At 35.4% G+C, this 17,186-nt stretch overlaps 1 protein-coding gene and 1 long non-coding RNA gene across 2 annotated transcripts in view; one reads left to right on the plus strand and one right to left on the minus strand.

Annotated features, from left to right (window-relative positions):
• Nucleotides 1-7,509: 7,509 nt before the first annotated feature.
• ksr1a (kinase suppressor of ras 1a) overlaps nucleotides 7,510-17,186 on the plus strand; it is a 44,161-nt gene continuing 34,484 nt past the window's right edge. The window contains exon 1 of the mRNA XM_073829393.1: nucleotides 7,510-7,924. Coding sequence (XP_073685494.1) covers nucleotides 7,709-7,924 — 216 coding nt within the window. The 5' untranslated portion in view covers nucleotides 7,510-7,708. The remainder of the gene's footprint in view (nucleotides 7,925-17,186) is intronic.
• On the minus strand, nucleotides 13,759-15,725 carry LOC141299110 (uncharacterized). Its single transcript, XR_012341704.1, has 3 exons — nucleotides 15,460-15,725; nucleotides 15,003-15,105; nucleotides 13,759-14,013 (listed from the first exon to the last, which is right to left on the minus strand). It is a non-coding gene; the product is annotated as an uncharacterized lncRNA (long non-coding RNA).

Genomic DNA, 17,186 nt, shown 5'->3' on the forward strand with positions numbered 1-17,186 from the left:
TTCAAAACGTTTATTTTGTTTTAAAAATGTTAATTTTGTTTTAAAGGAACCATCACAGAAATTCTAGTGGTTTCCACTACAAATACTATTACAAAACATTACAAACCATTAACTTTTAACCATTAACCCTGCTGAAAAAAACAGCTAAAACCAGCCTAAGCTGGTTGGCTGGTTTTAGCTGGTCAGCAGCAGGGTTTTAGAGGGGTTTTGGCCACTTTTCCCTTGGGGGCCCACCAGCTAAAACCAGCCTGGCTAGGCTGGGAGACCAGCTACTTCCAGCTTAAACCAGCTAAGACCAGCCAACCAGCCTAGGCTAGTTTTAGCTGTTTTTTCCAGCAGGGAAAATCATTAAATGGTTTCCTGTAGTGTGTTTTAGGGAAAGCTGGTTTTAGCTGGTTGTTCCAGTTGGTCTCATAGCGTGACCAGCTAAAGAAGAGGCCAAACCCCTTCTAAAACCAGACTGCTGATCAGCTATGACCAGCTAAACCAGGCTGGATGACCAGCTAAAACCAGCCAACCATCTTAGGCTGGTTTTAGAGGGGTTTTGGACACTTCTTCAGCTGGTCAGGCTGGGAGACCAGCTGGAACAACCAGCTTAAAGCCTGGAGACCAGCTAAGACTAGCCAACCAGTTTAGGCTGGTTTTAGCTGGCTTTTTTTCTTTCAGCAGGGCAGTACAATTCCCATTATAACTAGTAAAACCATTACAAATTCTGTTTTGTTTTTTTTTTTCTGCAGGGATCCCTGGTGGAAAAAAAACAGCTAAAACCAGCCTAGGCTGGTTTTAGCTGGTCAGCAGGCTGGTTTTATAGGGGTTTGGCCACTTTCCCAGCCTGGCCAGGCTGGTCTTAGCTGGTCAGGCTGGAAAACTACCAGCTAAAACCATCCTGGCCAGGCTGGGAGACCAGCAAAAACCACTTCCAACTTAAACCAGCTACGACCAGCCAACCAGCCTAGGCTGGTTTTAGCTGTTTTTTTTTTTTTTCGGCAGGGATGTGGCATAAGGCCAAACCATAACAGGCTTTTCACATTTAAAAATTAACACAGTTCTTTTACCCAATGTTTAAAAATATATCAGTTTTTAAAAAACGTAAATCTGTCGTTTTGTTTGCGTAATAAACATCGATTTAGCCAGAATATATAACTCATTAGTCATTACATAACTCATTTACATTTAAAGGCGAACATTTTCTCCTCAGTAATACGTTTTACACATATATGTGTATATATCTTTATAAAGAAATTAATAGCACTTAACACAGAATGTCTTTGTAATCACTTTAAAGTTACATAAAATGATGAGTCTAGTCGTATTATCAGCCTTGTAAAGCTTATTTGTTTTACAAAGACTCAGGTCTCTTCATGGGGCAAACGTTTTAGTCACGTGACAAAGCGAATACATACACTTTATCTTGATAATTTCCGTTTTATTAAACACTTTCCACTTATAGCATAAATTCATAATGTCTATTTCTATAGCAGATTTTTATAGTAGCCTCGGTAGAGTAAAACTTTTGCTTTTGCGTGGTGTGCATCCGCAACACTAGGTGTCAGTATCGGCCCACTCAACATAACCAAACTGTCTACGTTAAACTAATCAGCAAAAACAAACCACTCTAAAATATATGTACGCAAATACATAGAGAGAGGTTGGTAGAAATGTCTTTTGCCTATTTTAGTTCAAATTAATGTTGGCACTGGTGACCTCGATTGTTTGTGACACTTTATTTTCACTGCGCCATCATATTTGACCTAGATCAGGTATAATAAACGAACATGATAAACAAGCTCATGCTTAGACTCAGGAAATTGCTGTGACTGTCCAGCAGATGGAGCTATACACCAGTGCCTTGCTCTTCAATATTTGTTTATCTCAAACACAATCTGATTTTTCTTTCAGTCATAATCTGTCGTTACTGTGATAGATGATATTTATTTTGCTATCAGGAGAAGCCTAAACACCTGTAGGGCCCCTGAGAGAGAGCTGGCTGTGGGTGCTCACGTGTCCAGCTCATTGTCTGGTGTCTGCAGATTGGGATTTATTTATAGCCGTGTCTGTCTACCTCAAAGGCCCATAATGCACCACTCCCAGATCCTGCGACTGGTGGCCTTTTTTTTTAACCTAGGTCTCGAAAATCTCAAATCTGATCTCACAAAACATAAATAGAACAAAAGCACACAGGGCACACACCACACCACCTGCCCCTTAGACACAAACAGTCTGAAATGTGACTGAAAAGACATGTCAGTCGGGTATTTACTGAAAGCCTGTGTCACGGATGATCTCTGCCATCATTCCCCACAATCCAATTTAATCTGCTGTATCCTAGGAAGGGATTCCTCAGGCTGACCAATGGAGTGTGAGTATCATGACGACATAGCAGTAGCCAGGTGAATGCTGCACTTTGTATTGTAGTACTTTTTTGGCTTAGTGCTCTGAAACTTTCTCGCATAAGTGAGTTAATTTGGTTTGATTTCAGTTTTTGTTTGACAACTAAATTTGTCATACTAGCTTGGAAAGAGGTCATTGTATGCTTGGTTTTTGGATGACACAAACCCTTGACGTTTCTTCTGTCTACATGGAAAAGGTCAAGTTATTACAAGAGATTCCTGCGGTCATCGGCATGGAGCAGACCTTCACCTGACACTCTGACCGGTGAGAGAAACAACTAAAAGAAAATGCTGGAGTTAATGATGACAGTTTGGTTCATTTCAAACATTTAGATACCTTTCATTTTTTATTTCTACTTAAACTTCTACTCTAGTGTTGTAACTACTACTTTTAAAGTGATAGTTCATCCAAAATAGTTCATCCAAAAATTACAATTCTGTCATAATTTACTCACCATCTTGTTGTTCCAAACCACATAGTTTTTTTTCTGCAGGATACAAAAGAAAATATATAAAAAAACAACAACTAAAAATTCATAAAGATTTGGAACAGCTAAGGACGAGTAAATAATGATAGACTATACAAACCCTTTAAAATTAGTTTTCTTGTACTGCTCTGATTTTTTTATGGTATCACTTGTGCTTGTTCTCATTTCTAAGTGCCTTTTGATAAAATCGCTTGCTAAATTTATATATATATATATATATATATATATATATATATATATATGTACATGTACATCTCAAGTCAAAAGTTTACACATACCTTGCAGAATCTGCATGTTAATTATTTTACCAAAATAAGATGGATCATACAAAATGCATGTTATTTTTTATTTAGTACTGACCTGAGTCCCTTGTTTGTCCTGAATACTTAAACTGCTTGCTGTTCTTCAGAAAAATCCTTCAGGTCCCACAAATTCTTTGGTTTTTCAACATTTTTGTGTATTTAAACGGTCACTGATGCTTCAGAAGGAAAGAGAATGGATTAAGAGCTGGGGGGTAAAAACTTTTGGACAGAATGAAGATGTGTACATTTTTCTTATTTTACTTAAATATCATATTGTTTTTATTTAGAACCCTTCAGAAGCCACAGAAGATGTTTACATATTTCCCAGAGGACAAAATAAGTTACATTTCCCTGATCTTCAAATTCAAAAATGATGCATTGTGTTTCCTTCTGAAGCATCAGTGAGCGTTTGAACCTTCTGTAATAGTTGCATATGAGTCCTTCAGCTGTCCTCGGTGTAAAAAGATGAATCTCAAAATCACACAGTCATTGTTGGAAAGAGTTCAAATACACAAAAATGCTGAAAAACCAAAAAAAAAAATTGTGGGACCTAAAAGATTTTTTTCTGTGGATTATTCAGGTAACAAACATAGTATTAAGAATCAGGTGTATGTAAACTTTTGAATGGGGTCATTTTTATAAATTCAACTATTATTTTCTCTTGTGTACTATATGTTAACGTCTTTTAAGTGACGTATCTTATTCAGGTCAGTACTATATAAACAATAACATGCATTTTGTATGTTCCCTCTCATTTTAGTAAAATACTTAACAAGGTGTATATAAACTTTTGACTTTAGCTGTATCCCTGTTACATTGTAATGGATGATTTGAATAGTCTGCTGGTGTGAGATGAGAAAACATGACCATACATTGTGCATGTGTGCACTTTTCACGCTATAAATGCTCAAATGTCTCAGATCAAATGGACACAAACCAATTACAGATTGGGCCAGTGGGCCAACACCTGAAGATAAGCCATGCAGATATAAAATTGATATAGATAGATGGAAATCACTTGAATGTGTCACAGTGACTGCTGTCACAATGAGGATGATTTGTGGACATATTTTGATGTCTCTTTTTTAATATATTGCACTCATGGTTACACTTTGAGGCCTTGTTTTACTCAACTGCGAAATTCTTTCTCATACTTACAAACTGAGGCATCTTTCTCATTGTTTGGACATTACCAGTTTGGACTATATTCCGTCCATGCAAACCAGACCTCGGCGGACACCTAGAATAATGTTCTGTCTCTGTGTTGGGGAGGATGTAGAGTGTTATGCAGCACGCAGATGGAGAGATGGAGGACAGATGGAAGGATAGAGAGAGAGAGAGTGAGATGGAGGACAGATGGAAGAGGAGGTGAGGTTTGGAGAGTGACTCAGCAGTCAGATTGAGCGTTTGATGTGAGGGAACATCACACCCTCACAGTGAGATGAGAAATCCTTCTAACACCCCCCCCCCCCCCCTCTTTACATTTTAATAAATGTGATTAAACATGCTCGTGCTTGTAAGGAAGCACAAGGCAAGGCAAACGGATGAATTTCTACCTTCATTTGTTGCATTCAAGATCCTGAGATGTGAAAGGCCCTCTGTTCGAGCCGAGGAGACCCTTAAGGAAAGAAAAACCACAAATAAAATCCTTTTAATATTGCAGTTAGTATTAGAACAAACAATAAATTAAAGTTAGATTAGAGCAAATGTGGGTTTTGGTTTGAGTCTTGTGCTTCACAGATGTGTCTCATGAGAAAAGCCTAGTTATCTTGCATGTGTCTCCTCAGAAAAGATCTCAACAATGTCTTAAATTGTGCTCAGATTTGCCAAGGTATTAAATATCCTCCTTTTTATTTCCCCGAGACCATGTGGCCATGACAATTTCATTTCCTTTTTTAAAATATACCAAAATATCTGACATCACATTTTATGGAAATAGAAACATTAACGATATTATTTTTGAATTCGTCATTAGTATTTAATTGACTTATAATTGTTTCTTGTAAACGAATATCTTAAGAAATGTTTTAAGAGTTTACAAGGACATTGATTTCTTCAGTGTCCTCTGTGATTGATGGAATGCATGTAAGTAGTTTTGAAAAAACACCTTTTTGTTTTCTTTAATATATATACACTAGTCAAAAGTTTTTGAACAGTAAAAGTTTTATGTTTTTTAAAGTCTCTTCTGCTCACCAAGCCTGCATTTATTTGATCCAAAGTACAGCACAAACAGAAATATTTTAAAATATTTTTACTATTTAAAATGTAAAAACTTTTCTATGTGAATATATTTTAAAATGTAATCTTTTCCTATGATTAAAGCAACATTTTTTGCATCATTACTCAGTGTCTTCAGTGTCACATGATCCTTCAGAAATCATTCTAATATGCTGATTTGCTGTTCAAGAAACATTTATTATTATTATTATTATTATTATTATTATTATTGTTATCATCAATATTTAAAACAGTTGAGTACAATTTTAGAAGAATCCAAAGACCAGCATTTATCTAAATCTGCATTTATTTTATTTTTCAGATAAATGCTGTTCTTCTGAACTTTCTATTTATCAAAGGAACCTGAAAAAATTCTACTTTGCTGTTTTCAACATAATAATAATAATAAATGTTTTTGAGCAGCAAATCAGAATATTGCAATGATTTCTGAAGGATCATGTGACTGGAGTAATGATGCTAAGATCTAAGATTTGAAATCACAGAAATAAATTACATTTTAAAATATATTAAAATAGAAAACAGTATTTAAATAACAAAAAAGTTTTAAAATTGCACTGTTTTTGCTGTACTTTGGATCAAATAAATACAGGCTTAGTGAGCAGAAGAAACTTTTAAAAATATGTATATAAAAAATCTTACTGTTCAAAAACTTTTGACTGGTAGTGTATTAAGAATCCAAGTTATAAAAGGGCAAAAAGAAAAATTTATATAAAAATATATACACTCTAAAAAATGCTGGGTAAAATATGGACAAACCCAACGACTGGGTTGTTTTGGCAGAGCGTTTAAATGTTTAATTTCATTATTTAATTATTATTTATTCAACTTATTAATAAATGTTAATTTACTTAACATATATAATTTATTTAACATTTTTGATTTCTAACCTGTTTTGGGTTCATTTTAAGCAAGACATATAGTAATTTTTAAATATAATAGCTGAGTTAAATAAGACTATCCAAAAGGTATGTTAAACATTTAACTAAACTGCTGGGTCAAAAACAACCCAATCGCTTTTAGTTTGTTGCTGTGGTTGTTTTTAACCCAGCCTTTTTTAGTGTAGGATATACACTATCAGTCAAAAGTTTTTGAACAGTAAGATTTTCAATTTTTTTTCACCAAACCTGCATTTATTTGATCCAAAGTACAGCAAAAAATAAAAAAATAAAAAAACAGTAAAGTTGTTTTGTGTTTTAATATTTTTTTATGTAATTTATTCCTGTGATTTCAAAGCTGAATTTTTAGCATCATTACTCCAGTCACATGATCCTTCAAAAATCATTATAATATCCTGATTTTGCTGCTCAAAAACATTATTATTGTTATGTTGAAAACAGCTGAGTAGAATTTTTCAGGTTTCTTTAATGAAAAGAAAGTTCTGAAGAACAGCATTTATCTGAAATAGAAAAAAATATATACTGACTCCAAGCTTTTGAATGGTATAATGAAGGACCATGTGACACTGGAGTAATTATGCTTAAAATATAGCTTTGATTACAGGAATAAATTACATTTTAAAATATATTCAAATAGAAAACAGTTCTTTTGAATAGTAAAAATAGTATTAATAGTAGTAAAAATAGTATTAAATATTAATAAAAATATTGCTGTACTTTGGACCAAATAAATGCAGGCTTGGTGAACAGAAGAGACTTCTCTAAAAACATAAAAAATCTTAGTGTTCAAAAACTTTTGACAGGTAGTTTAACAATAAATTTATGAATTAGTTTGAAATAGATGAATACAAAAATCTATCTATCTATCTATCTATCTATCTATCTATCTGTCTGTCTGTCTATCTATCTATCTATCTATCTATCTATCTATCTATCTATCTATCTATCTATCTGTCTGTCTGTCTGTCTGTCTGTCTGTCTGTCTGTCTGTCTGTCTGTCTGTCTGTCTGTCTATCTATCTATCTATCTATCTATCTATCTATCTATCTATCTATCTATCTATCTATCTATCTATCTAATGTAGCATTAGCCTACAGACATGTGCGTACGGACTTCATTTCCCAGCGCGCATCGCGTCGTGCGATGTTTCCCACAGCTGACAGACAGTGAGCGGAGACTCACAGCAGAACGCGCAGCTCGCACGACGCGCTTGCACAGCGCACTTGGATTTGGGATTACCTCAAACCACATCTCCCTTGTGGATCCCAATATAGACCGCATCTATTGTCCGCTCGGACAGTCTGATGGCATGCGTCTGTAGTAGTGCATGTGGATTGTATTATTATTTGTAGTTGCACTCATCTCTCCATCCACGGCGTGCCCGATGCAGTGGGATGGATGGTGTTAGAGTGGGGCTGATGATGGTGGAGGAGAGGGATGAACAGAGGGACAGCAGCGGCGGCGGCGGTGGTGGCGCAGCGATGGCCGCGCTACACCAGTGTGAACTGATCCAGAACATGATCGACATCTCCATCTCCAGTTTACAAGGGCTCCGGACCAAATGCGCGGCGTCCAACGATCTCACGCAGCAGGAGATCCGCACTTTAGAGGTAATAACGACGAGAGGGGCCGAAGTGCAGCGTCATGAAAGAGCGGATCCGCTCTCGCTTTATCCGTTTCTTCCTATTTTTGCACTGCAGCTGTTTATTGTGCTGCATTATAGAGGCGCACAGGACTGGGAATGAACCCCTCTTAAGTTGAAGTATTACCATGTTTGCACTGTGGTAATACATGGGATTTGGACCGTACTGTGATGCTGTATTTTTATAAACGCACAGGGATGGGATAAAACCTCTCTCACTAAAATGTACCAAGGTTTCCCGAAGAATGTTCTGCAATAAAAAGCAGAAAAGCTACTATGGTATTACCATGACAGGGTAGCATAGTAATACCATGGTTTCTGGAGTACACTGAGATGTAAATATCACAGTGCATGAGTCTGGTAATCATACAGCACCACAATATCAATGTACTGTGGTAAGAATGCTACAGCAACAGTACTTTCTTCATTGAAGAAGCTTTCACATGTTTATTCATGTCAGCTGTGGCATATACTAATTCAACTTTATGCATTTCCATAAAGGAAAACATTGAGCATTGGCTTATGCATGGAGTTCACAGCACACTAACCCAGTGGGGGGTTTATTTGACCTGGTTCTGTTGACTAGGTGGAATATTCTTGGCAGTGAGATGCTGCGTGAAGCACATCAGCATCCCTGCAGCATCTCCGGACCAGAACCAGTCCTGATGTTTTGCCAATAAAGGCCTTCACCGGACCGTCTGTGTGAGTCCGGTTCTGTGTGATATTTTTGCCGATAGCGTCTCACCGTGACTTCCACAACATTGGGGGTTAGGTGTCAGTATTGATGTGTGCTCCACCTGGAAAGTGCCCCATTGCTCCACCGGTAGGGGTAATTAATGAGGAATCAATACAGCCGTGGGGTGGATGGTGTGCAAACAGCCCCAGAGGGCCTGTCGTCTGAGTATTGGGTGAAGATGTGACCGCATGCACCAGAATGATTGTTTCGGAGATTTGAGATGTTTGTGGAGGTCCTCAGAGGTTTTATGAAGTGTTACGGATTTGTGTTACCTGATCTAAAGTGGAATTAATCTTGATTTGTGGTTAAAGGCCTAAGGAGATTTATGGAGAGTAGGTACATTCACATGATGGTATAAAACAATATTTTTGGTACTTGATTTTTGTGAGCATATAAATTAAAAAAAATATTTTGTCTAAATAAATGAAAAGTAAAACACTAAAGACTGAAATTGTTTTAAATTCTAGAAGTGAGTTATCACAACATTAGAATGTACACTGTGAAATATACGTTTTCAAAGATTATTGGAGTATGTTTTACAAGGACAATACTATTTCAGTCTTTCTATTTTGACTAAATAAATGAAAAATAAAACACTAAAGACTAAAATTGTTTTAAATTCTAGAAGTCAGTTATCACAAAATTATGATGTACACTGTAAAATATAATTTTTAAATATAAGATTATTGCACTATGTTTTACAAGGAAATTACTATTTCAGTCTTTCTATTTTGTCTAAATAAATGAAAAGTAAAACACAACAAACTAAAAATATTTTAAATTCTATAAGTCATCGCAACATTATAATGTACACTGTAAAATATAGGTTTTCCCAGATTATTGGAGTATGTTTTACAAGGAAATTACTATTTCAGTCATTCTACTTCAAAATTTCAATTTAATTCAGTGTGTTAATTCCTGCTGTCTCTTTTTAATTAACTGTGAAATCTACTCATTTCTACGTGACAAATTGTTACTACACCATTTTTTTGGTGTATATAAAATAGATATAAAATTTAAGACTTGCTTAAGATTTTGTGTTTTTAAGATTAACTTTAAGTGAGTGTTGGATGGCTGTGAGGGTAGTCTAAATTAGTGGAAATGCACAATGAAATATGAAATATTAATTATACTGATTAAAAAAAATAGAATTTGTAAGCCATTTGTTTCACCGAAGATGCAATTCAAATCTGGAACAAATAAGGAGAGGTACACAAACTGATTTCTTAAAGGTCCCATATTGTCAAAATCGAAATTTCCTGGCTTTTTTCATGATAACTGAGGTCTAGGGGCTATGTAACTACCATATGAGTTTCAAAACAGTCAATCCACAGTAAACTGCACACAGCCTGCTTAAAGTAGCTGTTCATTTTCACAAGCCACTGTGACTTCCGCAAAGATGTGACGTCCGATCTACTCAGTCACCGCCCCGAGCACCAATCACGTCCCACCCTCCTTTTGTCAAACCCCCAGACAATATCATGTCCATAACATTGCTAAGCAACAACAACACGAAAACAAGTCGAGAAAACCCTGTTCAGTCGATAGATGTCGAAACTACATCATTGCACAGGCTTCAGAACAACGTGAATATAAGAGACCAGTGGCACGTCAACTTCAGCCTCTTTCACTCGCGATTTCGCGATTCCGGTAAATACACGGATAATGTGTCCCATGATTTGTTCCAGAGTTGTTTGATTTGGTTCATTCACAGCTGTTTTCCGGAATCTGTGCGTGCTTTACACACAACCCATAAAGACATGTGACGTTTGGATGTGAGATGTAATGCGACGCGTACGTTTCACTAAACTGAAACTAACCTGAACAAACTGTGCTTCAGCGCTGATAGTGAGGAGCTGGCTCTGCCCGATCGCCGCTTCAATCCACTTTGCACGTATTTTTTCGTTGTGAAGAGTCGCATGATAACGTGCATCAATCACTGCAACACTGCCTTTATGGTTCTGGCTTTTGTTCACACAGCGCTCGTTCCCGTAATTTTCCAGAATCAGCGCGCATTGTGAAAGGGGCTTTACTAAAGCAACAGTTACGTAGCTTACTGCATTCGGTGTTTGAAAAAGAAAAAACATTAATGATCATTCTGAAATATCCTGTTGAGTATCAGCAGGCTAGGCTCTCTCTATGGCTCTGGGCTCGGCTAAAGCATACATGACCGTAGTTACCTGTGGTTGGCCTGACTGTGCGTCACTCAGAAAACAACAGGCCAATCAGAAGAGAGGCTCATGAATATTAATTAGATGGGCCAAAATCGACCTGTTTTTGACAGAGCTCCTAAAAAAGGAGCTGTAAAAATATATTGAGATGGATTTTGGCACTTATACCGCAAATATATATTCTTAAGGACATCAACAACTAAAATAAACCTCGAGAAATGTGTACAATATGGGACCTTTAAGTTCTGCTTTTTAGCAGAAATGTAAAAAAAATAAATAAAAAAAATATTACTGGTCAATAACTGTACAGATATACAGTCAAACCAAAAAATTACCAGATATAATTTAATTTTTGATGTTTTTCACTAGTGGGTGCAGGACACTATAGTTCATTTATATAAGTAAGGATAGCAAAATAAAGTAAACTGTTACATATTATACCCAAAAAGTCTTCATACAGTGGACTGTGAAATCTGTAACATTTTGCGACCAAAGATTATTCAGACACTTTGACATGTTAGACAATTTAACAAAGTATTGATAGTTGTGTAAATATTGTAATACTAACAGTTGTCTGAATTTTTGGTTGATTGTAATCCATTACATACCTTTCTATCAAAGTTATCTGACATTATAAAGATGAATTTGTTCTGACAGATTCCTTGTCCTTGTCATATTTTATTGCCATTTTCCAAACTATAGCGAATTAACTAATAATGTGAGAAATGTTGAAGGTGTCTGAATAAATTTTGGATTGACTGTATATTGTACATCCCTATTGAGTAAGCAATTTATTTCACTATAGATAATAAATATTTAGAGCAATTTAATGAAAGAACAGCAAACCGACTCCTTTAGTTCTGCTTCCTGCTCTGGCAGGAAGTTGAATGTTCTACCTGTGTTCCAAATCAGGCCTTACTGGTCCTTTACGTGTACAGGAAACGGTGAAGTCACCACCGGGGAGCGCTTGCTCAGCCTGCTTCCTCTTTATGTCTAATATAGCACTTTCTGACTGCTTCTCCTTCTCTTAGATCATTTCATACGCTGCAATAAATGAAAGGTGGTCAATCACGTGTTTAAGTTTAGCAGTCGAGGTTTCTCAAAGGCTCTGAGAAGATCCTAGAGTCATCTGAGCCCTCAGCAGTCAGCATTACCTGTTTAACCGGGTTAACAGGTTGATGTATTGTAAGCGTGCTATATGAGCGTCGTTCAGAGGGACAGATGGAGCCCGTCAATACTCCGGCTGTATAACAGGCCCTGGATGCTTGTTAATTCCTGCGCAGAACAACAGATCTGAAGTGGTCACATTCAAACCCTCACCACTTCCCGTATACTTCAGCGCAATCAAGAGACGCTTGAACTCGCATTAGATTCTCACTGAAAGCTCTTTATAACATCACTTCATGTCTTTTTTTTAACAGCTCGCCACTCTGGCCAGGAGATAATTATTCTCGGTCTCTCTTGCTGAAGTACTGCGTGGTTATGTTTGACCGAATGTTCTCACTCTCTCCTGCATCTGCCGTCTTGCTGATCGGCACTTTTTTCTGATTCCGTATTTTCGCATCAATTTTGGGTCGATGGTTTGCGCAAGTAGGATGTGTTTCTGGACAATGTTGATATCAGCTATTTAGAATTTTGGGTTGGAGTCTGCATGCAACAGTGTTCGCAACCACTTATTTCTGTGAGACATATATCCACTTTAAACAGGATATGGAGAAAATGTGGGCTAGTTATTGATATTATAGATTGGGAATCAGTGTTATTATGAACTAAACTATTAAAAATCATTTTAAAACCTAAATGAAAATTAGAAATGTTGCCTTGGTAAATAAATTAAAAAAGGTTTCGTAATTTTAAAACTTCAACTTAAACTAAACCAAAATAAAAATGTTAAAATGAAAAAGTGATATATATATAAAAAAAAATAAAAAATAAAATGAAAACTGAAAGTCTAAAAATAAAAGCTAATTTAAAAGATTAATAAATACTATAATACTAAAATAACGCTTTAGGGAACTGATTAGATTGTGAGTAGGGATGCACAGATGTTATATATTTCACAGATGCATCAAAAATTGTTTTCATATTATTACAGATAACCGATAAATTACTTGTATTAACCTATTTTGTCTAAAAAAAATTAAATATAAAACTCTAAATAATATATTTTTTGCTACATTTAAGATTATTGAGCTATCACAACATTTTAATGTATAAATGCAAAATGGATATTAATTTTGAGGCTGGCTAAAGATTGTGTTTTCAGTGAGTGATTTTATTTTTATATTTTCAGATAAAGTTTTTATTGTCTCTTTTTTTTTACTGTACACTCTAAAAAGTGCTGGGTTAAAAAATAACCCAACCATAACCCAGCTGCTGGGTAACTATGGGACAGAACACGCGTTGGGTTGTTTTGACCCAAGTGCTGGGTTAAATTATTTGACCCAAAATGCTGGGTTGTTTATTTGACCCAACCAGTGGGTCAGATTAACTGTGTTGCTGGGTTAAAAACTACCTAAATATTGGGTTATTTGTTGTCTAATTGCCTTGCTACCTTTATATTTACCAATAATAATAATATATAAATCACAAAAGAATGTAAAATTATTATTGTTTTTCTGTAATACAGTTACACAACACAAAAAAATGAATCTGTAAATGTCAATTTAATGAGTTTTCATATTTCTTTTTAATACAGTTTTCAAAAGGTGCAGCTGTCACACATTTTGTCCAACCCTTACAGAGACAAATAACGGTTTTAGTAGATCAGTTTCTTTTAAACACAAAACTGTAAAGAAGGCACAATATATTCCTATTCTTTATGTCAACATTGCAGCAGCAGAACACTCAAAAATGAATTATTACCACATTAGAATCATTCCAAACATCGTGCCATTAAAACTAAGCCAAACAAAGAGTCCACCAGACAATACTTACAATTTAAAACATGTTACAAGTGGCCAAAAAAAAAAACTTTTGCCCTCAAAAACTTCACACATGAAGACTTATGTCCATCAATATGATATACTGCAAGCTGGAGAAATTCCCAGGCAACAAGTCTGCTTCAATGGCATGGCCTGGAACAATGGCGAAGGTCTAGAAATGTTGTTGTCTCATCCCAAGGCTCAAATCCACCATGTTGGTCCCCACCTGTTAATTATACGGCATTTAGTCTTGCAATATAACTAACATTTTAAGTTAAGTGTATTTTATGAACATAAACACAGAGGCATGAAATAAATGCTCATTTTGCTTCTCAACTTGTCATACAGTTGTGGTCAAAATTATTAGAACACTAGTATTTTCACCAGCTAAATAAGGTTTTAAGTCAGTGATTTCTCTTTTGCTGTAGTGTGTCAGTAGGAAATATCGGTTTACATTTCCATTCATTTTGCCATTAATTGTGATAATCCAGTGACATTTTTGTTTGCACAACAGCCAGTGCTCCACACAGGATCTGTTCTCATCATCATCCAGAAGAACTGTGACAGCGTCTCCAAGATGCTCCAAGAGACCTAACTGCAAAGCTACAGTACTGTTAAAAGTTTTAAGCACTTGTCTAAAAATGTCATAAAATGATGCTGTCAAAAATAATGTCATAAATAAATGTTCTTAATCAATTAACCTTGATTAACTAAATTAAATCAACATTTGGTTTGACCATCCTTTTGCGTTTAAAGCAGCTTTTGCCCTACACTAGGTGCACTTGCACATAGTTTTTCAGGTAGCTTTGCAGGTAGGTCTCTTGAAGCATCTTGGAGACGTTGTCACAGTTCTTCTGGATTTAGTCTGTCTCAGTTTGTTCTGTTTCTTCATGTCATTCCAGACGGACTGGATGATGATGAGATCAGATCTCTGTGTGGAGGATTAGCTGTTGTACAAACAAAAACCTCACTGGATTATCACAATTTAAGGCAAAATGAATGTTTGGAAATGTAAACTGATATTTCTTACTGACACACTACAGCAAAAGATAACAAACACTGACTTAAAATCATTTTTTAGCTGGTGAAAATACAACTGTTATAATAATTTTGGCCACCACTGTGTTTCTCTCCATATATATATATATATATATATATATATATATATATATATATACACTCTTATTAGAGCAGAAAACGTAAAACAAAACTTACAGGTTGTACGTCAATGAATGGCCTCCGGGATTCCGTGGTTGTGGGTCTGAAGACCTTTTATCCAGAGTGGGCAGGACTTTGAAAGCACTTTCCCCTTTAGCATCTAAACCATAGGAATAATATGCAAACTGTGAAACATATTTTATAATCAAAACAACAAACTGAAACACTTTCATATGAAGTTTTCTTCATTCCTTTAAATAATGCAAATTAATTCCCACCCTCATTCAACTACTGCAGGTTAAGTTTAGGTATGGGGTCAGATTCAGGCATGTAGAATATGCTCATGCAGAATAAGGCATCAGTATGTGCTTCATAAATACTAATTAACAGACAATATACAAGCTAATAAGCAACTAGTTAAGTGTTACTGTACCATTGTATTTACCAGTTGATGTGTGTCAAATACAGTTGCATATTGTTTTTATAGATTGACATATTATAAGAAAAAGCTTACCTTAAGTCATGTCGCCAGGAATGTCCCTTGCTGAGCACTGGCAAGAATTAGGTCTGCAACTGTAGCCCAGTCTTCAAAAAGTCTGCTTCTGGATATAGCTTCCTAAAGTCTTGTGAAATCTGATAAAATCTGAAAAAGAAATGTGGTTCAATAAGTTTAAGGTTTATACTGGTCTCCCAGTTTGTAATGCAACACAGGCATTCACTAAAATAGAGGAAGAGTAAGGGGCCGTTCACATGCCGCGCCTAAAAACGCGTGAAAACGCAAAACGCAGCTTGCTCTCCCATGGCGTCTGCCGTTGCTAAGCAACCATGTCCCGCGCCTGGAAAAAACGAGCTTCCATTATGAGCGTATATTGGCATCTACATTTGAAATAACGAACTTCAGTGCGCAAAAAACGCGACATGTGAACGGCCACATACACCACGAGAGATTAAGTCTAACTTTACATGCTGTAGCTAAGACAACATTACATTTAAGTAATAAACAATAGTACATACCTGTCATATTGTGGTTTACGTCACAGACATTTACTTGAAAGAATATGCCCTTAAAAGATCAATTTTTGTATGAAATTATCTAATTTTGACAAAACATTACAAAGCCATACAGTATGCAGACAGTAAAGGAATTTACCCCCGTATTTCTGACCTACTCTTTCCATAAGGCGTTAAAATAAAGGCCATATACTGTAAGTTATACAAATAACACTACACACACACACACACACACACACACACACACACACACACACACACACACACACACACACACACACTTTATATAACAATAAAGCGATTGTTGAGGCAAAAAAGTACATCGCTAGGCTGCTTAAGTTACAACGTTCTTCATTCACGGAATAAAATGCCAACCCCGCACAGCGACATATCAAATATTGCATTAAACAGTGAAACCAGTGTGCTCTAAAACAAAACTTATTAAAAATAAAGGTAAATAATTGTATAATCATATTATTAATTTACCTTATAATCCTGCTTGCTGCGAGGTGCGTGACCGCCTGGCGACGAGACGAGTGAAGAATCCAGAATGTTCGATGAAGTGAAAAAAATAAACAAACCGGTTGGGTCAAAATAACCCAACCCAGGTGTTCATAGTGAAAGAACCCCTTTGACCCAACATGATCAACCCAACTGTGTGTTTACAGTGCCTCAAACAACCCAGAATTTTGACCCAGCACAATTAACCCAGCAATGTGTTTACAAAAATAACCCAGCACTTTTTAGAGTGTAGTTTAATCCGAAAATATAAAAATAAATTAGCTATATATATATATATATAGCTAATTTATTTTTATATTTTCGGATTAAACTACAGTAAAAAAAAAAGAGACAATAAAAACTTTATCTGAAAAAACCACATAATGATATTACAAAAATAATTATATATATATATAATTATTTTTGTAATATCATTATGTGGTTTTGTCACTTTTTTGTATTAGTTTTAAATAAAAAAATTATTTACAATTTAGATTTAATTAGTTTTATTTTAGTTAATTTATTGTATTCTAAATACGTTTTTTTGTCATTTCGTTATGTGGTTTTGGCATTTTTTTGTTTTTGTTTTATTGAAAACAATTTATTTACAATTTATGTTTAATTTGTTTTTATTTTATTTTAATTTTATTTTAAAAAATTTGGCTAAAGATAATTTGTGTTTAAGTGAGTGATTTTACTTTATATTTTCCGATTTTTTTTTTTGTCATT

This window comes from Garra rufa, chromosome 23 (genome assembly GCF_049309525.1).
Source record: "Garra rufa chromosome 23, GarRuf1.0, whole genome shotgun sequence".
NCBI classification, from domain to species: domain Eukaryota; kingdom Metazoa; phylum Chordata; class Actinopteri; order Cypriniformes; family Cyprinidae; genus Garra; species Garra rufa.